Source organism: Sceloporus occidentalis, unplaced genomic scaffold (genome assembly GCF_023333645.1).
Source record: "Sceloporus occidentalis isolate IW3139 unplaced genomic scaffold, rSceOcc1.0.p SCAF_1, whole genome shotgun sequence".
Classification (NCBI taxonomy): domain Eukaryota; kingdom Metazoa; phylum Chordata; class Lepidosauria; order Squamata; family Phrynosomatidae; genus Sceloporus; species Sceloporus occidentalis.
Genome location: NW_028316981.1, coordinates 315,500,111 through 315,526,163, shown reverse-complemented (window position 1 = coordinate 315,526,163; position 26,053 = coordinate 315,500,111). Strand labels below are relative to the sequence as shown.

At 49.9% G+C, this 26,053-nt stretch overlaps 1 protein-coding gene across 4 annotated transcripts in view; it reads right to left on the bottom strand.

Moving 5' to 3' along the window:
* The window catches only part of LOC149324239 (tubulin polyglutamylase complex subunit 2-like), a 49,608-nt gene that overhangs the window by 17,804 nt on the left and 5,751 nt on the right, over nucleotides 1-26,053 (bottom strand). For all 4 annotated transcript variants that reach the window (XR_016277948.1, XR_016277946.1, XR_016277947.1 and 1 more), the window contains exons 2-6: nucleotides 23,002-23,081; nucleotides 7,478-7,565; nucleotides 6,668-6,799; nucleotides 6,198-6,311; nucleotides 3,992-4,152 (exon numbers count right to left, since the gene is read on the bottom strand). Coding sequence is in view for 1 of the 4 variants with exons in the window: in XM_089497997.1 (XP_089354123.1) it covers nucleotides 3,992-4,152; nucleotides 6,198-6,311; nucleotides 6,668-6,799; nucleotides 7,478-7,565; nucleotides 23,002-23,081 (575 nt within the window). In the remaining 3 variants the exon portion in view is untranslated. The remainder of the gene's footprint in view (nucleotides 1-3,991; nucleotides 4,153-6,197; nucleotides 6,312-6,667; nucleotides 6,800-7,477; nucleotides 7,566-23,001; nucleotides 23,082-26,053) is intronic.

Sequence of the window (26,053 nt, the reverse complement as noted above, 5' to 3'; positions counted from 1 at the left end):
ATATAGTACCATTAGTTTAAATGAAGCTTTACAAGTAAAGCAACAACAAGAAACAGCCAGCATTGCCAAAGGCATACAATCTAAAACACACATGCACTCACACATGAAAGGAGTAATACAAATATAAAACTATGCAATACAATTGTCAAACAAATTATCCAGACAGAAGTTCAGAAAGCAATGCAATATAATATAAAGCAAACTGACAAGTACATATAATCAAAATATACAAGATGATAAAACTGCCTTGTTTTAATTTCTCAAAGGGTTTAATATGCTTTTGGTGTGTTTGAACATTTTTTCCACGTAGTGCTTTTGATTGCCCCCTGTGATCCCATGATATACAACAGGAAATAAATATTTCAGTAAATAAGAGTTGATGTAGAGCTCATGAAAACTGAATGGGAAAGAGAAGAAGACAAGACTGCAGAATAGGCTACAAGAAAATGCAGGTCTTGTGGATAGGTTGGATGTATCTACACTGCAGAATTATAGTACTCTGACACCACTGTAGAGTCCTAGGATTTGTGGTTTGGTGAGGCAGGTGGTTTACAATTGGTAAGCCAATTGCCTCCAACAAGCTGAGTACTCATTTTACCAATCTACAAAAGGATGGAAGGCTAAGTCAATCTTGGAGCTCTTGGATTGAACTCATAACATTATGGCTGCAGTACTGGCATTTAACCACTGTGCCACCAGGGCTCCCTGGAAACCTCACCAAACTACAAATCCCAGGACTTCACATGATGGAGCTATGACAGTTAAAGTGGTGTCAAACTGCTGCAATTCTGCAGTGTGGGTACATCCTAGGGACAATCTATCCTGGTGCATGGAAGAAGAGCAGCACACTTAATTTTTTAGTTAGAATCAACGTTTTTCTTAATTTTGATTAAGGTACATTATGTTTATCATAAACAAGCACCAAACTCTGCCAGAGAGGAAGTCATTGTATATAGTTTAGTATGATTCTATGTGATGTTGTGTTACTTCTGTATGATGTTATGTTTTATAAACATATTGTTTATTATAAACAACAAAAGAAGAATAATATAACATAATAATATGATTTATTTGTATACCGCTTTTCCTACGATCAAAGCGGTTTGCAGCATACATATGCATATACAAAACAAAGCAAGTAACAACAACAACAAAAACCTCTGCTTCTCTCCCCTCAAGATGGTGGTCGGGGGGAGGGCTCTTCAACTTGGCAGGCGGAGGCCTGTTGTTTCTTGCCTGCTTCTCTCCCCTCAAGATGGTGGTCGGGGGGAGGGCTCTTCAACTTGGCAGGCAGAGGCCTGTTGTTTCTTGCCTGCTTCTCTCCCCTCAAGATGGAGGTCGGGGGGAGGGCACTGGAGGAGGACAGGAAATTCTCTCTGGGTCTGGGATGAATAAGCACTAGCCCCATCCCTGACCTGGGTGTAGTTCTTGGTTCCAAAGGCTGTCCTGACAGAAGGAAGGCTCCTCTCACTCTGCCAAGTCCAACTTTGCCTGCCAAAATCCACTGCTTATCTGATAAGGCTGCTATGAACCTGCAATAAAAATGCTACACGTGGGGAAGAATGGGGGTGGTGCCATGGGGTGATGACCCATCTTAAGGTCTGGGCAGCTGACTAGTTATTTGCCGTGGGAGGGCAGGGTGTGGGGCTCAACCAGGCATGCAGACTGAGAAGCAAAACCATAAACAGGCCAGGCTCAGATGACACTGATCTCACGTGCAAACTCTGGCTGACCCCATTAAGAGACAATTATATCCTTTAGATGTTCCTCTTCTTAGCAGGGAACTGGATAAAAATGCTCTGACCGTAACATGATAATAGAATCATAGGACTAGTGCTGCAAGAGGCAGCAAGGGCCATCTAATACTGCCGTGCAAGAAAAAACACCAAAAGGCCTCCCAAAAGATGGCCATTGAACTTGTTAGAAGACCTTTGAAGATGGACAGTCCACCACCCTTTGAGGCAGTCCATGTGACTATCAAACAACACTTACCATCAAGAAGTTCTTCCTAAAGTTTAGGAAGAATCTCTTTTCTTGTAATTTGAATCTACTGTTTTGTGTTCTAGTCTATAAAACAGCAGAAAAATAAGCTGGTCCCATCTTTTACATGACATCCCTTCAGATATTTTATAGATGGTTATCATGTCACTTCTCAGTTTTCTCGTCTCCAAAGAAAACATATCCACCTCCCTAAGATGTTCTTCACAGGGCTTGGTTTCCAGATCTTTCACCATGTCGGTCATGTTCCTCTGAACATGTTCCAGCTTGTCAATATCCTTTTTGAACTGAACACAGTATTCCAGATGAAGTCTATCCAAACCAGAGTGGAACTATTACTTCTGTCAATTTGGACACCATACTCTCTTTGATGCAGCTAAGAATTGCATTGACTTTTTTGGCTGCCACATCACACTGTTGGCTCATGTTTTCCTTTTGGTCTACTAAGATCGCTAGATCCTTTTCATGCGTCCTGCTTTCAAGCCAGGTGTCACTCATACTATATCTGCACATTTCATTTTTCCTGCCTAAGTGTAGAATTCTACATTTATTCCTGCTGAAATTTATGTTGTTAGTTTTGGCCCAGTTCTTCAATCTGTCAAAAACATTATATAATATCATACAGTAACACTTTCTGGTTTTCTGATATATTATGAGCAGGAGCACCGGTAATCTGCGTTACAGAAATGTTTTCATGAGAAAATCCAGATTTTTTGGGACTTAATAAAAGTTGTGCAAATGAGTGGGCATTTTATGCACTTTTTATTTTGCACAGTGTAACTCAGTGATCTCTCTTTGCTCCATTTTAATCTGTGTTCTCTTTCTCTTTTTAACAGAGGTATTTAATAGAGGTACGCGGTTATTTAACTGGTTGTCTTAAGCTGTTTTAACAACTAATGCACTTGCCAGCAAGGGCTGGCTGGATCCCATGCAAATAAAATTTATGTAAATAAAACACTGATGCCAGTGAGGCAGGGAAGGTAGTGCTCTAAGTGTCCTGGCTAACGTGTGGATTTTCCCCTCCCATGCCTCAGAAAGACAAACCAAAACAGTTTAACTAAAGCTTGGTATTTATCGAATGCTTTCTGTATTCAAAACACTTCACACCCATGAGTACAAAGCCTTTTACAGGCAGCTTTGGGAATGTTCTAAGGATGGGAGGAATATTTTTGGCAACAGCAAGTGACTTCTGTGTCACTTGGACCAGTTCCCTCCCCTCTGTTTTGGGATGGGGGGGCATATGATTCCCATTGTGCTATAGAATCTTTTTGAGGTGGATTTTTTAAAAGTTGCAGTTTGGGAATTGTCTATAAGGGTTAAGGAGTTGGTGCTACTCCCATGTGGCCCACAGATCAGAAGATTAATAAAATCACAGAATTGGAAGGAACCTTAATGGATATTTAGTCAAATCCATGTAGACCCCTGAGGGGTGTCAATTCAAACTCCATAGTTTTTGTGGTTTTTTGGGCTATCCAAACTCTGTTTAAAATCCTTCAATGAAAAAAAAGTCTACCAGCCTCTGAGGCAGTCTATGTCCCTATTGAACTGCCCTTACCATTTGGAAGTTCTTCTTAATGTTTAGTGGGAATCTCTTTTTTATTTTTTTGAATCCAGTGATTGAAATTCTAGTCTCTGGAGCAACAAAAAGCATCTTCTACATGACATCCCTCCAGATACTGTAAGATGGAGGCATCATTTCACCTCTCAGTCTTCGCACCCATGCTACTAGTAGATCAGCAACATTATTGCTAGATGAGAAAACTGAGGCTGGAAATTGCACAGAACAACTTAGAAGAACTGGGATCAGAACTGGGATCAGAACTCTCAAACTTTCAGATTCTGTATTAGCTGTCATTATTTGCAGATGTGACACTTCTTAGTCAGCTCTGTCTACCTTTCTAGAAATACGCTTAGGTTTTCAATATTTCTAAGGGAGATGGGCAGGATGGGGCCATAGGAAAGTAGGACAGGCTACTGTTATTCACTTTCTCACCTTAGCTTGTGGACTGATGCCGTAGCTGGTGAAGGCATATTGCCACTGTGGGAGACCAAGGTGGGTGATCAGAAGCCGGTAGTAAGCGGTGAAGCTTTTGGTCAGAAAATGCCAGTAGAGGGCCCGGTCCAGGAACCAGATCTCAGACGCTGGACTGACAACTGGAAGTAAAATGAAGGAAAACAGTGAGTACAACCACAGGCCAAGAACAAGACAGTCCCACATTTCAAGATAAGGTAGCACTTCTTGAACTCTAGCCTTCCAGCTGTTTTCGAAGTTTCAACTTCATGTTGCCCTTGCAATCTTGGTTGGGAATTCTGGGAGTTGAAGTCCAAAACTTCTGAAGGACCAATAGTTGAGAACCACTGTAAGCAGAACCTATGAGTTTCAGGCTGATTCATGCCTCCAAGGGAATACTTTCCCTTTAAATACTGGGATGGGAATCATGCAGCCCTCTAGATGGTCTGCGAATATAACTCCTTGGATTCCTCACACATTGACTTTGCTGGCTAGGGCTGCTGAGAAATGTAGTTCTATCACATCTGGATGACTGTGTGATTCCCAATCCAGTTCTAAAGGAAAGGTGACTAATGCATCACCAGGCTAACAACAACAAAAGAGGAAAAGTATGTGTGTGTGCTTGGGGAGGAAGGCAAACTGGAACCCAAAGCCAGGTATAGCTTGATTAGGTAAGAATGCTGCATCTGGAATTTTTGGAAGAAAAACTGCATGCCTTCAAGGAGCAGAAACATTCTTCCCACCTGTTCAGGAATATACTGTATGAAACTCTCTTATAAAGAGCCAGCCATTGGTCCATCCAGCCCAATGTGGTCAGTTCTGACTGCTAGCCACGGTTCTCCAGGGTATCAGGCAGGATACTTTCCGAGACCTTTGTGGACAGCCCTCATGTTCTCTCCTGGTCATCCTCCATTCAAGTGTTATCCAGGTCCAAACTTGCTTAGTACAGCAAGTACCTTTTGTCTTGCTTGTTTTTAAAATTAAGAGGATGAATGGGGCAGCAGTGGAATCCTGGTATTATCTCTGATCAGAGTTAATGCAGCGATTTTCTTTATTGGTCTCTTCACCCTCAGTCCAGAGAAGATCTCTTCACAGAGAGTGAATGGAACTCAGGGTCCTGCTCTCCACAGAGCAACTGGTAGTGTGAATTTATGAGGAGGGAGGGCCACATGCTGTCAAGGAAGAGACTGGATGAGCTGAGCCCTGCACAACATCACCTGACCCACTGGATTCTTCATGAGGGGTGTGTGTGTGTGTGTGGGGGGCAATTTGGCCCTCCTCCCTCTTTGTTCTTTCTGAAAGGAAAAACCCTAATTTCTGTCTTTGCCAGGAGCAAAGTTAACCCTCTCCTTTCTGTTTCCTCTTTCCAAAGACAAAATCCCAGGGCTGGTGGGGGTTTCTGTCTTTGGAAGGAGCAAAGTTAAACCCCTATCCTTCCCCTTTGCTCTTTCCAAAGGCAAAACCTCATATACAGTGTGCCTGCGTTATACGTGGACGCACTATATGCGGCATTCAGCATACGCTGAAAGCCGTGAGGGAGCTGTGTGGGGTGCAAGGGGTGGGGCATCCCATTTAGATGAATGGGGCGTGCGCCACCGCGCCGCCATCACATGCACGAGCCCCATTACTTTCAATGGGGCTCAAGCATACATGTTTTTTTTTATGTGGGGGTCCACATGTAAAGGGTGCGGGGGGGGGGGGCAGAGGGAAAACATTTGAAAACCACTACACTATGCTGGCTCCCTAAAGAAGATTTTTTGTTATTGTTGTATGTCTTCAAATTATTTTTGATTTATGGAGACCCTATCATGGGGTTTTCTTGGCAAGCTTCATCAGAGGGTGTTTCCCATTACTATCGTCTGAGTCTGAGAGAGTGTGACTCTCTCAGATCACCCAGTGGGTTTAACATGGCTGAGTTGGGATTTGAACCCTGATCTCCAGAATTGTAGTCCAACACTCAAACCACTACACTACGCTAGCCTTCCAAGTGCTAAATCCTGTGCTTTACCTGGTTTAGCACCCTGGATAGCTCCTTCAAATCTAGTCAAAACCTAGAATGGATTTTCTATTTCACTGACATTGGAGCCGTCAGCTGCTTCTGTCTCTCTCAATGTGTATGTGTTTGTATTTAACAAGCAGAGTGGCTCAAAAACATCCAGCTCCTGGCTACTGATGCCTATCCACCTACCTGGCTTGGTGTTCTTGTACACAAGGCAGACCTTCCCATTCCCTCCGCATGGGTCTAATTCAAATATCAGGCTACGGGAGTCCAAGTGAGGCTTCTTTGGCTGCTCCTTGTTCCCTTTCAAAGAAAAAGCCAACAAAAGAGACCTTCACTCAAAAGCTTCTGGTCAGGGGATGAGGAAAATGCAGAACCATTGGTTCATGGGAGGTTCAGGTTACAGAGGGACATGCAAGAACAAGATAAGAGCTGTTTGATGGTGGAAGACTTTGCCTTGGAGTGTGGTAGAGTCTCCTTCTTTGGAGGCTTTTAAGCAGAGGCTGGATGGTCATTTGTCAGGAGTGCTTTGGGTTTGCATGGCAGGGGGTTAGATTGGATGGCACTTGGGGTCTCCGCCAAATCTATTATTCTAATGTCGGATCATTCGGGGGAAAAGACAAAACCCAAGACTGCCCATGGCTAAGAGGGGGCCATACCTCCTTCTTCATCAGTATCCTCCAAGTCAGCAAGAGTGGGAGCATTGGGCAAGGCATAGACTGAGGACGATCCAAGACGGGTCAACCTAGAGATGCTATTGATGGTCATGGAGCCCAAGGGCATGGGATTATCTGGAAGAGACAGTCAAAATATATTAGTCCAGAAGATCTGCAGAGTGTGGTCACAGATACAGAACATCTTCTTTTTATTCCTATTTCTTTTCTTCCTGCCTTTTTTAAAAGCAAGTTTCTAGCCCACAAATCTGGAAAATTGTGTGTGAAAATATATGACAGTGGTGCTCACCTTTGCTGAGGTATATTGGGGGAGGGAGACATTATTACAAAACACAGTAAAACAAAAAAGCAGAGCATACCCCATTAAAAAACCTTTGACCCAGACTAGTTAAAATCTGAAGGCCTGTTTCAGTAGAAAAGACTTCACCTGCTGGTAAAGTCAGAGCAGAGAGAGGGCCAACTGGGCTTTCTTTGGGAGGGATTTCGGTAGCTGCATAGGTGCAGCAACCAGGAAGACACTCTGCCATGTTCCTCACCAGATGAGCCTGTAACTAGTTATATCCAAGTCTGGGAAATCTTTCCTTTATCAATGTGAGATTTTCAAAGATTGGACATAACTAGTTACAGCTTACCTGGTGAGGAACATGGGAGAGGTGAAAGGAAACTCCCTCTGAACACATTCTGCCAAGAAAACCCCATGATAGGGTAGTTAGAAATGACTTGAAGGCACACAACAACAACAAAGTAAAGAAAAAGAGACATGAAGCACATGGGAAAGGGGCATGATAAGCTTACCATCAAACTTGACACTCCAGGACATATGGAAACCATCGGTCATCAAATAGAAATTCTTCAAATCCTCAGGCAGGACACAGGCATTTTTCTAAAAGCAAGGGTAAGGGTGGAAGGAAAGGCATCATTTTAAATTGTTTTAACAGTTTTTAAATTATGTGCTTTAAAGGGATAAATGGTTTTTTTTAGTCTTTTACAGTTATTACTGTTATTTACTGCCTTAAACTGATTTTATCATATACTGTCTTGAGATCTTTGGATATAGAATGGGTATTTATTTATTTACTTATTTGATTTATAATCCCCCATCTACCAAAATCGGAATGGGTAAAGATTGGGCTGGGAGCCTTGAGGCCAGTCCCATAAGAATGGCTTGTCATGGGGTTGGAAGGAAGAACAATCCTGGAAGAAAGAGAGTGTTTAGTTTTATGGGTGAAAGGGGTGTCAGCCACTCAAAATTTGAATTGCTCAGTGCTTTAATTATACTTTGCTAATGCTGGTCCTTCTGTCCTGACAACATAAGTCTGCTGTGAGTATCTTTAAGTTTCTGAGTAAAGTTTTCATGTTTTACAACTGAAGCTTGAATTTATGAACTGAAGTGATCTTGTACATGACAATAATATGAATATAATTTTTAAAAGACCCAATCCTTGCTTTTTAAAATATCAAAATGTGCCTGACCGCGACTGCCTGCATTTGTGCCTATTCTGTGTTACCCGTTTATTTGTGCAGGTCTACACTGGCTGGAATACTCCAGGATGCTCTCAGAATATTCTGGATCCAAATACGCCCCTTATTTGCTCTCTTTTGCTGTGGGTTTTTGGTTCTTGCAGCTGCCTTACCACATGGTCCTATTGGTTACCCGGAGCTGCTGCTGAGGTCAAAATGAAGCACTTAGCCATGCTATCCATGCTAGGCATCTTGTTCTGACCTCAGCAGTGGTGCCGGGTGGCTCACAGGTATTGTAAGTGAAGGCAGCCACTGTCATTATGAATGAATGAATGAAATTTTATTTCTAGACCGCTATTCCTTGTAGATCATAGCGGTTTACAAAAAAACAATCAAAACCAATACATAGCCCAACAATACAAAAACCCACCCATACAATTTAAAAACAATACAAGGGAGGGCCTGTCTTCTTCAGGCAGGCAGTTGGAGCCAGCCTGCCTCTCTCCCCCCAAGATGGTGGCTGAAGGGAGGGCCTGTCTTCTTCAGGCAGGCAGTTGGAGCCAGCCTGCCTCTCTCCCCCCAAGATGGTGGCTGAAGGGAGGGCCTGTCTTCTTCAGGCAGGCAGTTGGAGCCAGCCTGCCTCTCTCCCCCCAAGATGGTGGCTGAAGGGAGGGCTTTTCTTCTTCAGGCAGGCAGTTGGAGCCAGCCTGCCTCTCTCCCCCCAAGATGGTGGCTGAAGGGAGGGCTTTTCTTCTTCAGGCAGGCAGTTGGAGCCAGCCTGCCTCTCTCCCCCCAAGATGGTGGCTGAAGGGAGGGCCTGTCTTCTTCAGGCAGGCAGTTGGAGCCAGCCTGCCTCTCTCCCCCCAAGATGGTGGCTGAAGGGAGGGCCTGTCTTCTTCAGGCAGGCAGTTGGAGCCAGCCTGCCTCTCTCCCCCCAAGATGGTGGCTGAAGGGAGGGCCTGTCTTCTTCAGGCAGGCAGTTGGAGCCAGCCTGCCTCTCTCCCCCCAAGATGGTGGCTGAAGGGAGGGCCTGTCTTCTTCAGGCAGGCAGTTGGAGCCAGCCTGCCTCTCTCCCCCCAAGATGGTGGCTGAAGGGAGGGCCTGTCTTCTTCAGGCAGGCAGTTGGAGCCAGCCTGCCTCTCTCCCCCCAAGATGGTGGCTGAAGGGAGGGCCTGTCTTCTTCAGGCAGGCAGTTGGAGCCAGCCTGCCTCTCTCCCCCCAAGATGGTGGCTGAAGGGAGGGCCTGTCTTCTTCAGGCAGGCAGTTGGAGCCAGCCTGCCTCTCTCCCCCCAAGATGGTGGCTGAAGGGAGGGCCTGTCTTCTTCAGGCAGGCAGTTGGAGCCAGCCTGCCTCTCTCCCCCCAAGATGGTGGCTGAAGGGAGGGCCTGTCTTCTTCAGGCAGGCAGTTGGAGCCAGCCTGCCTCTCTCCCCCCAAGATGGTGGCTGAAGGGAGGGCCTGTCTTCTTCAGGCAGGCAGTTGGAGCCAGCCTGCCTCTCTCCCCCCAAGATGGTGGCTGAAGGGAGGGCCTGTCTTCTTCAGGCAGGCAGTTGGAGCCAGCCTGCCTCTCTCCCCCCAAGATGGTGGCTGAAGGGAGGGCCTGTCTTCTTCAGGCAGGCAGTTGGAGCCAGCCTGCCTCTCTCCCCCCAAGATGGTGGCTGAAGGGAGAGCTTTTCTTCTTCAGGCAGGCAGTTGGAGCCAGCCTGCCTCTCTCCCCCCAAGATGGTGGCTGAAGGGAGAGCTTTTCTTCTTCAGGCAGGCAGTTGGAGCCAGCCTGCCTCTCTCCCCCCAAGATGGTGGCTGAAGGGAGAGCTTTTCTTCTTCAGGCAGGCAGTTGGAGCCAGCCTGCCTCTCTCCCCCCAAGATGGTGGCTGAAGGGAGGGCCTGTCTTCTTCAGGCAGGCAGTTGGAGCCAGCCTGCCTCTCTCCCCCCAAGATGGTGGCTGAAGGGAGGGCTTTTCTTCTTCAGGCAGGCAGTTGGAGCCAGCCTGCCTCTCTCCCCCCAAGATGGTGGCTGAAGGGAGAGCTTTTCTTCTTCAGGCAGGCAGTTGGAGCCAGCCTGCCTCTCTCCCCCCAAGATGGTGGCTGAAGGGAGGGCCTGTCTTCTTCAGGCAGGCAGTTGGAGCCAGCCTGCCTCTCTCCCCCCAAGATGGTGGCTGAAGGGAGGGCCTGTCTTCTTCAGGCAGGCAGTTGGAGCCAGCCTGCCTCTCTCCCCCCAAGATGGTGGCTGAAGGGAGGGCCTGTCTTCTTCAGGCAGGCAGTTGGAGCCAGCCTGCCTCTCTCCCCCCAAGATGGTGGCTGAAGGGAGGGCCTGTCTTCTTCAGGCAGGCAGTTGGAGCCAGCCTGCCTCTCTCCCCCCAAGATGGTGGCTGAAGGGAGGGCCTGTCTTCTTCAGGCAGGCAGTTGGAGCCAGCCTGCCTCTCTCCCCCCAAGATGGTGGCTGAAGGGAGAGCTTTTCTTCTTCAGGCAGGCAGTTGGAGCCAGCCTGCCTCTCTCCCCCCAAGATGGTGGCTGAAGGGAGAGCTTTTCTTCTTCAGGCAGGCAGTTGGAGCCAGCCTGCCTCTCTCCCCCCAAGATGGTGGCTGAAGGGAGAGCTTTTCTTCTTCAGGCAGGCAGTTGGAGCCAGCCTGCCTCTCTCCCCCCAAGATGGTGGCTGAAGGGAGGGCCTGTCTTCTTCAGGCAGGCAGTTGGAGCCAGCCTGCCTCTCTCCCCCCAAGATGGTGGCTGAAGGGAGGGCTTTTCTTCTTCAGGCAGGCAGTTGGAGCCAGCCTGCCTCTCTCCCCCCAAGATGGTGGCTGAAGGGAGAGCTTTTCTTCTTCAGGCAGGCAGTTGGAGCCAGCCTGCCTCTCTCCCCCCAAGATGGTGGCTGAAGGGAGGGCTTGTCTTCTTTCAGGCAGGCAGTTGGAGCCAGCCTGCCTCTCTCCCCCCAAGATGGTGGCTGAAGGGAGGGCTTGTCTTCTTTCAGCCAGGCAGTTGGGAGCCAGCCTGCCTCTCTCCCCCCAAGATGGTGGCTGAAGGGAGGGCTTGTCTTCTTCAGGCAGGCAATTGGAGCCAGCCTGCCTCTCTCCCCCCAAGATGGTGGCTGAAGGGAGGGCCTGTCTTCTTCAGGCAGGCAATTGGAGCCAGCCTGCCTCTCTCCCCCCAAGATGGTGGCTGAAGGGAGGGCTTTTCTTCTTCAGGCAGGCAGTTGGAGCTTGCCTGCCTCTCTTCCCCCAAGATGGTGGCTGAAGGGAGGGCTTTTCTTCTTCAGGCAGGCAGTTGGAGCTTGCCTGCCTCTCTCCCCCCAAGATGGTGGCTGAAGGGAGGGCCTGTCTTCTTCAGGCAGGCAGTTGGAGCCAGCCTGCCTCTCTCCCCCCAAGATGGTGGCTGAAGGGAGGGCTTTTCTTCTTCAGGCAGGCAGTTGGAGCCAGCCTGCCTCTCTCCCCCCAAGATGGTGGCTGAAGGGAGGGCCTGTCTTCTTCAGGCAGGCAGTTGGAGCCAGCCTGCCTCTCTCCCCCCAAGATGGTGGCTGAAGGGAGGGCCTGTCTTCTTCAGGCAGGCAGTTGGAGCCAGCCTGCCTCTCTCCCCCCAAGATGGTGGCTGAAGGGAGGGCCTGTCTTCTTCAGGCAGGCAGTTGGAGCCAGCCTGCCTCTCTCCCCCCAAGATGGTGGCTGAAGGGAGGGCCTGTCTTCTTCAGGCAGGCAGTTGGAGCCAGCCTGCCTCTCTCCCCCCAAGATGGTGGCTGAAGGGAGGGCTTTTCTTCTTCAGGCAGGCAGTTGGAGCCAGCCTGCCTCTCTCCCCCCAAGATGGTGGCTGAAGGGAGGGCCTGTCTTCTTCAGGCAGGCAGTTGGAGCCAGCCTGCCTCTCTCCCCCCAAGATGGTGGCTGAAGGGAGGGCCTGTCTTCTTCAGGCAGGCAGTTGGAGCCAGCCTGCCTCTCTCCCCCCAAGATGGTGGCTGAAGGGAGGGCTTTTCTTCTTCAGGCAGGCAGTTGGAGCCAGCCTGCCTCTCTCCCCCCAAGATGGTGGCTGAAGGGAGGGCTTTTCTTCTTCAGGCAGGCAGTTGGAGCCAGCCTGCCTCTCTCCCCCCAAGATGGTGGCTGAAGGGAGGGCTTTTCTTCTTCAGGCAGGCAGTTGGAGCCAGCCTGCCTCTCTCCCCCCAAGATGGTGGCTGAAGGGAGGGCCTGTCTTCTTCAGGCAGGCAGTTGGAGCCAGCCTGCCTCTCTCCCCCCAAGATGGTGGCTGAAGGGAGGGCCTGTCTTCTTCAGGCAGGCAGTTGGAGCCAGCCTGCCTCTCTCCCCCCAAGATGGTGGCTGAAGGGAGGGCCTGTCTTCTTCAGGCAGGCAGTTGGAGCCAGCCTGCCTCTCTCCCCCCAAGATGGTGGCTGAAGGGAGGGCCTGTCTTCTTCAGGCAGGCAGTTGGAGCCAGCCTGCCTCTCTCCCCCCAAGATGGTGGCTGAAGGGAGGGCCTGTCTTCTTCAGGCAGGCAGTTGGAGCCAGCCTGCCTCTCTCCCCCCAAGATGGTGGCTGAAGGGAGGGCTTTTCTTCTTCAGGCAGGCAGTTGGAGCCAGCCTGCCTCTCTCCCCCCAAGATGGTGGCTGAAGGGAGGGCTTTTCTTCTTCAGGCAGGCAGTTGGAGCCAGCCTGCCTCTCTCCCCCCAAGATGGTGGCTGAAGGGAGGGCTTGTCTTCTTCAGGCAGGCAGTTGGAGCCAGCCTGCCTCTCTCCCCTCAAGATGGTGGCTGAAGGGAGGGCCTGTCTTCTTCAGGCAGGCAGTTGGAGCCAGCCTGCCTCTCTCCCCCCAAGATGGTGGCTGAAGGGAGGGCCTGTCTTCTTCAGGCAGGCAGTTGGAGCCAGCCTGCCTCTCTCCCCCCAAGATGGTGGCTGAAGGGAGAGCTTTTCTTCTTCAGGCAGGCAGTTGGAGCCAGCCTGCCTCTCTCCCCCCAAGATGGTGGCTGAAGGGAGGGCCTGTCTTCTTCAGGCAGGCAGTTGGAGCCAGCCTGCCTCTCTCCCCCCAAGATGGTGGCTGAAGGGAGGGCTTTTCTTCTTCAGGCAGGCAGTTGGAGCCAGCCTGCCTCTCTCCCCCCAAGATGGTGGCTGAAGGGAGGGCCTGTCTTCTTCAGGCAGGCAGTTGGAGCCAGCCTGCCTCTCTCCCCCCAAGATGGTGGCTGAAGGGAGGGCCTGTCTTCTTCAGGCAGGCAGTTGGAGCCAGCCTGCCTCTCTCCCCCCAAGATGGTGGCTGAAGGGAGGGCTTTTCTTCTTCAGGCAGGCAGTTGGAGCCAGCCTGCCTCTCTCCCCCCAAGATGGTGGCTGAAGGGAGAGCTTTTCTTCTTCAGGCAGGCAGTTGGAGCCAGCCTGCCTCTCTCCCCCCAAGATGGTGGCTGAAGGGAGGGCTTTTCTTCTTCAGGCAGGCAGTTGGAGCCAGCCTGCCTCTCTCCCCCCAAGATGGTGGCTGAAGGGAGAGCTTTTCTTCTTCAGGCAGGCAGTTGGAGCCAGCCTGCCTCTCTCCCCCCAAGATGGTGGCTGAAGGGAGAGCTTTTCTTCTTCAGGCAGGCAGTTGGAGCCAGCCTGCCTCTCTCCCCCCAAGATGGTGGCTGAAGGGAGGGCCTGTCTTCTTCAGGCAGGCAGTTGGAGCCAGCCTGCCTCTCTCCCCCCAAGATGGTGGCTGAAGGGAGGGCGTTTCTTCTTCAGGCAGGCAGTTGGAGCCAGCCTGCCTCTCTCCCCCCAAGATGGTGGCTGAAGGGAGAGCTTTTCTTCTTCAGGCAGGCAGTTGGAGCCAGCCTGCCTCTCTCCCCCCAAGATGGTGGCTGAAGGGAGGGCTTGTCTTCTTTCAGGCAGGCAGTTGGAGCCAGCCTGCCTCTCTCCCCCCAAGATGGTGGCTGAAGGGAGGGCTTGTCTTCTTTCAGCCAGGCAGTTGGGAGCCAGCCTGCCTCTCTCCCCCCAAGATGGTGGCTGAAGGGAGGGCTTGTCTTCTTCAGGCAGGCAATTGGAGCCAGCCTGCCTCTCTCCCCCCAAGATGGTGGCTGAAGGGAGGGCCTGTCTTCTTCAGGCAGGCAATTGGAGCCAGCCTGCCTCTCTCCCCCCAAGATGGTGGCTGAAGGGAGGGCTTTTCTTCTTCAGGCAGGCAGTTGGAGCTTGCCTGCCTCTCTTCCCCCAAGATGGTGGCTGAAGGGAGGGCTTTTCTTCTTCAGGCAGGCAGTTGGAGCTTGCCTGCCTCTCTCCCCCCAAGATGGTGGCTGAAGGGAGGGCCTGTCTTCTTCAGGCAGGCAGTTGGAGCCAGCCTGCCTCTCTCCCCCCAAGATGGTGGCTGAAGGGAGGGCTTTTCTTCTTCAGGCAGGCAGTTGGAGCCAGCCTGCCTCTCTCCCCCCAAGATGGTGGCTGAAGGGAGGGCCTGTCTTCTTCAGGCAGGCAGTTGGAGCCAGCCTGCCTCTCTCCCCCCAAGATGGTGGCTGAAGGGAGGGCCTGTCTTCTTCAGGCAGGCAGTTGGAGCCAGCCTGCCTCTCTCCCCCCAAGATGGTGGCTGAAGGGAGGGCCTGTCTTCTTCAGGCAGGCAGTTGGAGCCAGCCTGCCTCTCTCCCCCCAAGATGGTGGCTGAAGGGAGGGCCTGTCTTCTTCAGGCAGGCAGTTGGAGCCAGCCTGCCTCTCTCCCCCCAAGATGGTGGCTGAAGGGAGGGCTTTTCTTCTTCAGGCAGGCAGTTGGAGCCAGCCTGCCTCTCTCCCCCCAAGATGGTGGCTGAAGGGAGGGCCTGTCTTCTTCAGGCAGGCAGTTGGAGCCAGCCTGCCTCTCTCCCCCCAAGATGGTGGCTGAAGGGAGGGCCTGTCTTCTTCAGGCAGGCAGTTGGAGCCAGCCTGCCTCTCTCCCCCCAAGATGGTGGCTGAAGGGAGGGCTTTTCTTCTTCAGGCAGGCAGTTGGAGCCAGCCTGCCTCTCTCCCCCCAAGATGGTGGCTGAAGGGAGGGCTTTTCTTCTTCAGGCAGGCAGTTGGAGCCAGCCTGCCTCTCTCCCCCCAAGATGGTGGCTGAAGGGAGGGCTTTTCTTCTTCAGGCAGGCAGTTGGAGCCAGCCTGCCTCTCTCCCCCCAAGATGGTGGCTGAAGGGAGGGCCTGTCTTCTTCAGGCAGGCAGTTGGAGCCAGCCTGCCTCTCTCCCCCCAAGATGGTGGCTGAAGGGAGGGCCTGTCTTCTTCAGGCAGGCAGTTGGAGCCAGCCTGCCTCTCTCCCCCCAAGATGGTGGCTGAAGGGAGGGCCTGTCTTCTTCAGGCAGGCAGTTGGAGCCAGCCTGCCTCTCTCCCCCCAAGATGGTGGCTGAAGGGAGGGCCTGTCTTCTTCAGGCAGGCAGTTGGAGCCAGCCTGCCTCTCTCCCCCCAAGATGGTGGCTGAAGGGAGGGCCTGTCTTCTTCAGGCAGGCAGTTGGAGCCAGCCTGCCTCTCTCCCCCCAAGATGGTGGCTGAAGGGAGGGCTTTTCTTCTTCAGGCAGGCAGTTGGAGCCAGCCTGCCTCTCTCCCCCCAAGATGGTGGCTGAAGGGAGGGCTTTTCTTCTTCAGGCAGGCAGTTGGAGCCAGCCTGCCTCTCTCCCCCCAAGATGGTGGCTGAAGGGAGGGCTTGTCTTCTTCAGGCAGGCAGTTGGAGCCAGCCTGCCTCTCTCCCCTCAAGATGGTGGCTGAAGGGAGGGCCTGTCTTCTTCAGGCAGGCAGTTGGAGCCAGCCTGCCTCTCTCCCCCCAAGATGGTGGCTGAAGGGAGGGCCTGTCTTCTTCAGGCAGGCAGTTGGAGCCAGCCTGCCTCTCTCCCCCCAAGATGGTGGCTGAAGGGAGAGCTTTTCTTCTTCAGGCAGGCAGTTGGAGCCAGCCTGCCTCTCTCCCCCCAAGATGGTGGCTGAAGGGAGGGCCTGTCTTCTTCAGGCAGGCAGTTGGAGCCAGCCTGCCTCTCTCCCCCCAAGATGGTGGCTGAAGGGAGGGCTTTTCTTCTTCAGGCAGGCAGTTGGAGCCAGCCTGCCTCTCTCCCCCCAAGATGGTGGCTGAAGGGAGGGCCTGTCTTCTTCAGGCAGGCAGTTGGAGCCAGCCTGCCTCTCTCCCCCCAAGATGGTGGCTGAAGGGAGGGCCTGTCTTCTTCAGGCAGGCAGTTGGAGCCAGCCTGCCTCTCTCCCCCCAAGATGGTGGCTGAAGGGAGGGCTTTTCTTCTTCAGGCAGGCAGTTGGAGCCAGCCTGCCTCTCTCCCCCCAAGATGGTGGCTGAAGGGAGAGCTTTTCTTCTTCAGGCAGGCAGTTGGAGCCAGCCTGCCTCTCTCCCCCCAAGATGGTGGCTGAAGGGAGGGCTTTTCTTCTTCAGGCAGGCAGTTGGAGCCAGCCTGCCTCTCTCCCCCCAAGATGGTGGCTGAAGGGAGGGCCTGTCTTCTTCAGGCAGGCAGTTGGAGCCAGCCTGCCTCTCTCCCCCCAAGATGGTGGCTGAAGGGAGGGCCTGTCTTCTTCAGGCAGGCAGTTGGAGCCAGCCTGCCTCTCTCCCCCCAAGATGGTGGCTGAAGGGAGGGCCTGTCTTCTTCAGGCAGGCAGTTGGAGCCAGCCTGCCTCTCTCCCCCCAAGATGGTGGCTGAAGGGAGGGCTTTTCTTCTTCAGGCAGGCAGTTGGAGCCAGCCTGCCTCTCTCCCCCCAAGATGGTGGCTGAAGGGAGGGCTTTTCTTCTTCAGGCAGGCAGTTGGAGCCAGCCTGCCTCTCTCCCCCCAAGATGGTGGCTGAAGGGAGGGCCTGTCTTCTTCAGGCAGGCAGTTGGAGCCAGCCTGCCTCTCTCCCCCCAAGATGGTGGCTGAAGGGAGGGCCTGTCTTCTTCAGGCAGGCAGTTGGAGCCAGCCTGCCTCTCTCCCCCCAAGATGGTGGCTGAAGGGAGGGCTTTTCTTCTTCAGGCAGGCAGTTGGAGCTAGCCTGCCTCTCTCCCCCCAAGATGGTGGCTGAAGGGAGGGCTTTTCTTCTTCAGGCAGGCAGTTGGAGCCAGCCTGCCTCTCTCCCCCCAAGATGGTGGCTGAAGGGAGGGCTTTTCTTCTTCAGGCAGGCAGTTGGAGCCAGCCTGCCTCTCTCCCCCCAAGATGGTGGCTGAAGGGAGGGCTTTTCTTCTTCAGGCAGGCAGTTGGAGCTAGCCTGCCTCTCTCCCCCCAAGATGGTGGCTGAAGGGAGGGCTTTTCTTCTTCAGGCAGGCAGTTGGAGCCAGCCTGCCTCTCTCCCCCCAAGATGGTGGCTGAAGGGAGGGCCTGTCTTCTTCAGGCAGGCAGTTGGAGCCAGCCTGCCTCTCTCCCCCCAAGATGGTGGCTGAAGGGAGAGCTTTTCTTCTTCAGGCAGGCAGTTGGAGCCAGCCTGCCTCTCTCCCCCCAAGATGGTGGCTGAAGGGAGGGCTTTTCTTCTTCAGGCAGGCAGTTGGAGCCAGCCTGCCTCTCTCCCCCCAAGATGGTGGCTGAAGGGAGGGCTTTTCTTCTTCAGGCAGGCAGTTGGAGCCAGCCTGCCTCTCTCCCCCCAAGATGGTGGCTGAAGGGAGGGCCTGTCTTCTTCAGGCAGGCAGTTGGAGCCAGCCTGCCTCTCTCCCCTCAAGATGGTGGCTGAAGGGAGGGCCTGTCTTCTTCAGGCAGGCAGTTGGAGCCAGCCTGCCTCTCTCCCCCCAAGATGGTGGCTGAAGGGAGGGCCTGTCTTCTTCAGGCAGGCAGTTGGAGCCAGCCTGCCTCTCTCCCCCCAAGATGGTGGCTGAAGGGAGGGCTTTTCTTCTTCAGGCAGGCAGTTGGAGCCAGCCTGCCTCTCTCCCCCCAAGATGGTGGCTGAAGGGAGGGCTTTTCTTCTTCAGGCAGGCAGTTGGAGCCAGCCTGCCTCTCTCCCCCCAAGATGGTGGCTGAAGGGAGGGCTTTTCTTCTTCAGGCAGGCAGTTGGAGCTAGCCTGCCTCTCTCCCCCCAAGATGGTGGCTGAAGGGAGGGCTTTTCTTCTTCAGGCAGGCAGTTGGAGCCAGCCTGCCTCTCTCCCCCCAAGATGGTGGCTGAAGGGAGGGCCTGTCTTCTTCAGGCAGGCAGTTGGAGCCAGCCTGCCTCTCTCCCCCCAAGATGGTGGCTGAAGGGAGGGCCTGTCTTCTTCAGGCAGGCAGTTGGAGCCAGCCTGCCTCTCTCCCCGCAAGATGGTGGCTGAAGGGAGGGCCTGTCTTCTTCAGGCAGGCAGTTGGAGCCAGCCTGCCTCTCTCCCCCCAAGATGGTGGCTGAAGGGAGGGCCTGTCTTCTTCAGGCAGGCAGTTGGAGCCAGCCTGCCTCTCTCCCCCCAAGATGGTGGCTGAAGGGAGGGCTTTTCTTCTTCAGGCAGGCAGTTGGAGCCAGCCTGCCTCTCTCCCCCCAAGATGGTGGCTGAAGGGAGGGCTTGTCTTCTTCAGGCAGGCAGTTGGAGCCAGCCTGCCTCTCTCCCCTCAAGATGGTGGCTGAAGGGAGGGCCTGTCTTCTTCATTATTGCAAAGAGAGCCAAAAACCCACAGCAAAAGGTAAGTTATTTAAATGTGGGTTAGGGGTAGGAAGAACCGAATCGGGTGTGGGCACTGTGAAGATAGTCTGCACCCTATTTGGGATTTTGGCCCTAAGCTGTGTAAAGAGGACACAGTTAGTCTACAGTGAATTTGGGATAATTTGTCCATGTAAACAAACCCTTCTTCTCCCTTTGTCTAAATACAGACTGTACATTTGGGCAGGGGGCTGGCATTTTTTTGCTGCTGGGACTCCCTGAAAAAAGGAACAGAGCTATCATCTGCACTACACATCTTCCCCCCTTCTTCCTGGGACTTCCCTCCTTTGTCTGCTCAGTTGGAAGGGAGAGGAATCTGGACAAATCGGTTTTGCTTGTGAAACTTTTTTTTTTAAATTTTGCATGCAACAGTAGTGAAATGTCACCTAGCATGGAATGGCAATAAGACTGACACAGACTCACAGGCTCACACATGATCTGATGAAATTGTGGGGTACCTGGCCTTTTGAATGGGGGACCCTTTTGGCCATACAGTCAGCCCTCCATATCCACAGATTTTTTACCCATGGATTCAACTATCCATGGTTTGAGATATATATATATATATATATATATACAGTAAAAAGCAAACCTTGATTTCACCATTTTATATAAGGAACACTATTCTATTATGCTGTTGTATATAATGGGATTTGAGTATTCATGGATTTTGGTATCGTTGGGGGGGGGTGTCCTGAAACCAAACCCAAGCAGATATCAAGGGACCACTGTATTAGAACAGGAGTGAGAATCACGTGGCTCTCAAAAAGTTGTTAGATTGTATATCCCAGCATTCCTCAACACTGCCTGTGCTAATAGGGCTGCTAGGAGTTGCAGTCCAACAACATCTGGAGGGCTGCATGATTCCCATCACATGGGACTTTCCGCTCTGATTCAGGAATGGAAAAGAGAAAATGATCATTGCTAGAAATGCTTTTATGATAACTCAGTAAAAGAACAACATCTGGCTTTCTGGAGTGACTGCATGTTTCTACTCTCTAGAAGAGATTTATTAGTGGAAATGTCTGTCATCTCAAAATCCTGGGCCCAACATAGGTTTAGTTTGCAGTCTGGGGATTCCTTGGTGAAAAAGAGCAGCCTGGATGCCATTTCAAAGGCATTCTTGGGATGGAAGGCTAAAACACCCTCAGCAAATGACCTGCAGAGCAAAGAGGTCCAAATTAAGCATCTGCCAGGCATCTCTGGCACTCAAGGGACAAAGAGGCCACTCACAGACATTCCTCAACCAGAACTAGAGTTTGCCCTTGTATTGCTATTTTAATGGTTTGATGCAGCTCTATGTTTTAAACTTTAAAGAGGTTCTCCAAGAAGTCGAACTCTCTTACCTCTAATGATTGAGCACTTTCAGCAAGCCCTTTAAAAATTCAATTAAAAAAAATCTGGATTAAAAAAATCTGGAGAGGTCTCACAGAGCTCTCCCAAACTTCAGAGCCACCTAGCGCCATGATGCATCTTCCACTATTAGACAGGTATATCCACCAGCCTTTTACAGATAAAAAGTGGGATGTGTGGTCAAGCAACTTCAGAGTGTGGTCAAGAGGGCAGAAGTTATATATCTTGAAAAACAGACAAGTTGGGAGATACAGGAGTAGTTTGCTTTTGCTCCGGCCTCCTGCAAAGGACAAGATTCTGTCCCATTTCTCCTTTCTCCTTGCTGAGTTAACTGTCTCCCAGACAAGCTGGAGAGACTGCAGTAGTTTGCTTTTGACCCAGCCTACTGAGAAAGGTAAGACTCCACCTCCTCATCTCTCCTCCTTTCTGTTGAGTTAACTGAATGCAAACTACTTTTATACTTTGAATTCAGTGTGCAGCAGTTGAAGTATGCTGAGGACAAAGGGGGAAAGTGGAAGGAGGAGAGAGAAGCTGGGGCATTTTAAAAGCAGGTTAAAAATGGGATGGCAGAGAATTACAGTGGTGCCTCGGGTTACGAAATTAATTCGTTCCGCTGTCAATTTCGTAACCCGAAAGGCTTTCGCAAGCCGAATTCCCATAGGCGCTAATGGGGAAAAGCCGCGATTTGGTGTGAAATCGCGCCGAAAAGCACCAAAAGTTTTTTCGTAACCCGAAAAAACTTTCGTAACCCGGAACAATGTTTTCCAATGGGATTTTTTCGTATCCCGAAAATTTCGTAACCTGGGTATTTCGTATCCCGAGGTACCACTGTAATTGGGATTGTCCCTGCCAATCTGAAGCAGTTGGAAGGTAGGGGATGTGCTTCCAACATATCTCTTATATCTATTTCCATGATCATAAAAACCATTGTCTTTCATCAATTCTTTGCTTGCCCCTGAGTTTGTTATGCATCTGGGCTTCAAAGATTTGTCCCATCATCTAATAATCGGTTCCATAGGGCATTGTTTCCCAACCCCCCTCTGCATTCTTCTAGGGTTGAGTCAAGTCAAGTCTCTAGCTTTCAACTAATCGAGGCCACTCTGTTTGGATTTGTGACAACCTGCTGGCTGAGCTGCCTGATGTCACACTCTTGCATCCTGGATTATATGCCCTGAAAATTCTGCTATCTAAATAAACAACCGGCCAAACACACAGCAGTCAGTAGAGGCAAGAGGAAGAGTAACTTGCACAAAGCAGGGATGCAGAAAACGCAGTATACCAGCTGGTGAGATTTTCCCCTCTTTCTTCCATTATGCCAGAATTCCAGGTGAAAATTAACTTGGAAAGGGAGCATTTCTAAATATCTTTTAGGAGGAATAACTGAGAATACTTAACATACTTGTATGTATAGATGTACCTCAGTTAACAAAGTAGGAGTGTTTCTAGACATTATTTCTTTAATAGAGAATATGGTACCAGAGGTAGAAATAATATGGGGGGGGGGGAGCTAAGGATAGGTTCCTATAGCACAAAAAGAAGAGCATCTTTCACAAAGATTTTACTTAAAACTAACTATTTGCACATGTGAAATGAAACAACCAGATCAAGTATTTTATTTATTATTAAATATATAAGGCTTGTGTAAGTAAACAAAAACACTTGGGGCCTTTTAGAGGCAATTTGAAAGCTTCTTCTAAAATGTGTCATGGGATGATTTTTGTTTTCACCAGATTCCACTTATCTTATGATTTCCATTTTGGTCTATACATTTATGCTGTTTTAATATGCTGGGGATAGCTGGTGAGGTAGGCTTATCTATCTTCCCCTTTTCTCTCTTTTGCATGCTCAGTAATGGATTCTGCAGGAAGCTGTTGCTTATCCCCTGTTTTAAGCAGGCAGACATGGCTAGAAGGACTGATAAGAGCAGAATCCCATTCTTTCCCAGTTCAAGCATTATTGCATTGTTTTCTGTGGACACACTGCTGTGACCCATCACTGAAAGACTGGGTTTCTCCAGTCATGATCCAGCCAAGCCCATCCCTCTTTTCTGGAACCCAGCATGGCTCACTTTCTATCTCTAGTTACGATGGACTCCCTTCATACTGTAAGTCAACATAAGAATTCACTCTATGGGCTGACTTTAGCGATTTGCCTTGCAATATTTTGATGAAGCAATTTTAACAGGATATTGAAAACATATGTGGATTGCTGGTGACATCTAGTGGGACAAGACAAAAATGCTGGAGAGGAACAATGGTGGCCAAGGCTGCATCTACACTGCAGAGTTAATGCATTTTGACACTGCTTTAACTCCCATGACTCAAAGCTATGGAATTCTGGTACTGGTAGTTTGGTGAGATGTTTAGCCTTCTCTATCACAGAGCTCTAGTGCCCCAACAAACTATAAATCCCAGAATTGCATAGGATGGAGGCATGACAGTTAAAGCCGTGTCAAACTACATTAAATCTGCAGTGTGGAAGCACCCCAGCTTCCTTGGAAGATGAGATGTACATGCTAATATGTTTCAGAATACACAGGAAATGGGGAAGGGGAATATTTATTTAAGACAGTGGGCTGTCATGAATTTCAATACACTCCTTTGGATAAATGGATGGAATTTGATATTCAAGCCCCAGGTATTAAGCACAGTGACACAGTTGTGTGGGTGGGAAACAGAGTGTATTATCATACAGAAAGATGCAAATTGTGACAACCTTTTGCAGGTTCATAGCCTGTGTTATAATTTTCCTCTTTCTGTATGCCATTACACCCTGTGACTACATCACTATGCTTAAAATATTGGTGGTTGGATTTTTGCACTCCATCAATGCAGCTGACGAAGCAGATTGAAATCCACAAGAGATCATGCCAATATAAACTAGTTAGTCCTAAACTGTCACTAGATTCCTCTTCACCTGCTATTCCCTTTCAATGATTTCAGATGAGAGCCATACCCCAAACTTCCTTCAACACTAGGAGGAGGAAAGGGGAATACACATCCACCCACCCACTCTCCCTTAAACACACGCTACCTGTTCCCATGAAACAATGGCATGGCGCTCAGCCGGTTCCTTCTCTACAAATGTCACTTCAGAAACTCCTGGAGAAGCTTCTGCAAAAAGAAGACCAGAGATTAAGATACGTAGTCCACTAGTGGAAGAGGGAGGTCAATAAAAATGGCCAGACTAGGGTTGCCAGGTTGTGAGATTTCAGAGGTAACACCCAAGATGTGATAGGGAGTGACCTCTGGTCATATTACAACAGGTGACCTCTGGCAAAGTCATTATGTATGGTATATTAACCATCATCCACAGCTGCATTGAAGACCTAAATAACGTACCTCATAGGGCAGGGGTAGGCAACCTGCGGCCCGCGGGCCGGATGTGGCCCGGCGAGGCCTTGGGACCGGCCCCAGCCTGGTCCTGCCGCCGATTGCCGCTGGGGCCTTTGGGGGGCAATTGTCTATAGAAGCCTCAGAAACATGCATTTATATTAACATTTTTTAAAAAAATTAGCAATTTTTTTCGCGTGTCCTCCATTTTTTTAAAAAAAGTGTCTTCCATTTGAAAATTTTGTCCTACATTTGTCCTGGTTTATTTATATATTTAATTTTTAAAAATTATTTAATTATTTATTTTTTGACTTCGGCCCCCCAGTTGTCTGAGGGACAGCAACCCGGCCCCCGGCTCAAAAAGGTTGCCTACCCCTGTCATAGGCACTAGATGCCAGCTGATCTTGGAAGCTAAGAAGGTCAGCCCTGGTTAGTACTTGGATGGGACACTGTCAATGATACCAGGTGCTGTAGGCTATATTTCAGATGAAGGAACTGGCTAAGCCGCCCCTGCATACTCCTTGAGTAAGAAAACCCTATGAAATTCATGGGGTCACCATAAATTGATAGGTAACTTGAAGGTGTGCACAGACACAGACAGTTGCACCAAGTGTGCCATTCAGCTAAAACCCAGCAGGAGCCCACTCACACAACACAATTATAGCATTTTAATTCCACTCGAACTGCCATGGCTACATCCTATGGAATCGTGGAACTGGTAATTTGGGGAAAGGAACTAGAGTTCTCTGGATAAAAATTCTAAATCTCTCTCTGTAAACTGAAAATCCCAGGATTCCACAGGACGCAGCATTGTGGTTAAAGTGGAGTCATAGTGCTATAATTCCAAAGTGTGAAATGGCCCTAGGTCTCTTTCAAGCACTTATAGCTCTTTGGTCCCACTTTTAACTGCATTGGTTGCTTCCTGCAGAATCCTGGGATTGGTGTTTTGTGATGTATTTAGAATCTTCTATCAGAGAGCTTTTGTTGCTTCAACAAAATTCATGATAACATAGGAGCAAGCCATTATAGGTAAAATATTGTCAGATGGCTGCAACTAAACAGTGTGAAGGATGCCTAAGTGCTACCAAGAAACCAAAGGGCTATCACTGAGCACTGTGAAAAGGCCCTAGGTCTCTTTCTCACTACACAAATGTAGCACTTTTTTACTACAGGAACCATCCTTGCATTGAGGAATAGCGCTATAATTCTGCAGCGTAAATGAACGCCGGTGCTGAAGGGTGAGGAGAGGAACCGAACTGAAAAAGGGTTCCCATGCTGATCCATGGTAAAAATTCAGGACCTTGGACAGGTAACCTGGAAACCAAACTGAGATCTAGCTTGAGCAGATTTGTTTGCCTTTTATTAGTAGAACAGACCCCCCAGAACTAAGCAGGTATTCACAGAGCCACTGTAATGCCCTATTGAAAGCAACATGCCCCCTTGCTTCCACTCTTCCCCAGAGTTTCAGGACAAAAGCAGGCAGTTAGACAGGGCGGCTGTGAGAAAGAATCCACTGTACCTAATATTGCAAAAAATGTCCAGCTGGCCAACTTCCCAGGAACGAGTTTTACAGACCCTCACTGTTTTCGGAGTTGAACCTTTTTCCTTTGCAGACTTTTCCCACTGACCAAACTATTGCTTGTACCTACGTGTTAATCAACCTGCTTTAGCTCATGTGAGACTGATTCCCATGAGATCATACTTAACTCAAGTTTGGCTATGATCAGTAAAGCAGTTTGGCAGGGCCCTCCTGGATCAATGGTATTAATTGGTTGTAAATGCCTTCTTTGGCTGATTCAGGGTCCACCAGCATTACCACATTTTAAGGTGAGCTGGGTAGAGTTCTGGTTGTTCCAGAATTTGCCTAACAGTACAAGAAAAAAGGGAAAACGCGCACGCGCACGCACACACACGCACACACGCACACAGAGTTTTCAAGTATGCAAAGGGATCTTGTTGTGCTGTTGAGACTTTGAATGAAAGATGTTGTAGCATTAGCTTTCCTAGATTTGGTCTACTTCCTCAGTTGCAGATGCAGCCCAGATCTACAAAAGCTTATGCCACAATTTATGGAAAAAGAAATGGAAATTTTGAGGCGGAAATCGATAAACTTTAGTCTCAAAGGTGCAACAAGATCCCTTTGCTTACTGATAGTCCAGACTAACAGGGCTAGGGCTCTGAAATCCTTTCAAGGCAACCCTGATATTCCCTCCATTAAACCTCAGGATCAGGCTGAGAGACCTGGTAACCCTAAACTAAATCTTTGCTGTACAAATTCAAAGGCCAGTCTGCTGCGACTGATAAAGCTCTTTCAAAGCATCAAACAAGGATTGTTTTCCTAGATTTGATAACCAAGACATCTCAGAGCTTGGAAATGCTACTTTTTTGAACCTTGACTCATGGCTGTGTGGGCTGGGGGATTCTGGGAGATCAGATCAGGAACGTAATGTTCCCAAATTTATCTAGTAAAGCCAAGAACTGCACAGGAACTGAACAAGGTGGCAAGACTATTTGCCATCAGTTGGGAGTGCTTTGATCGTGTATCCCTGCATGCAGGGAGTTAGGTTGGATGTGGTCTCTTCCAATTCTCTGTTTTATGAATCAGGGATCTGGTGCATTATGAGAACTTTTGTTTGTTGAACAGTGTTGCCTCTGATTGATTTTCATCTACTGTATATGTACATAGATAGAGGTGGGACTATTGCTGCCAGGCAGCAGAAATTCTTTTCTCACAGGAAGAGACTCAAAGGAAG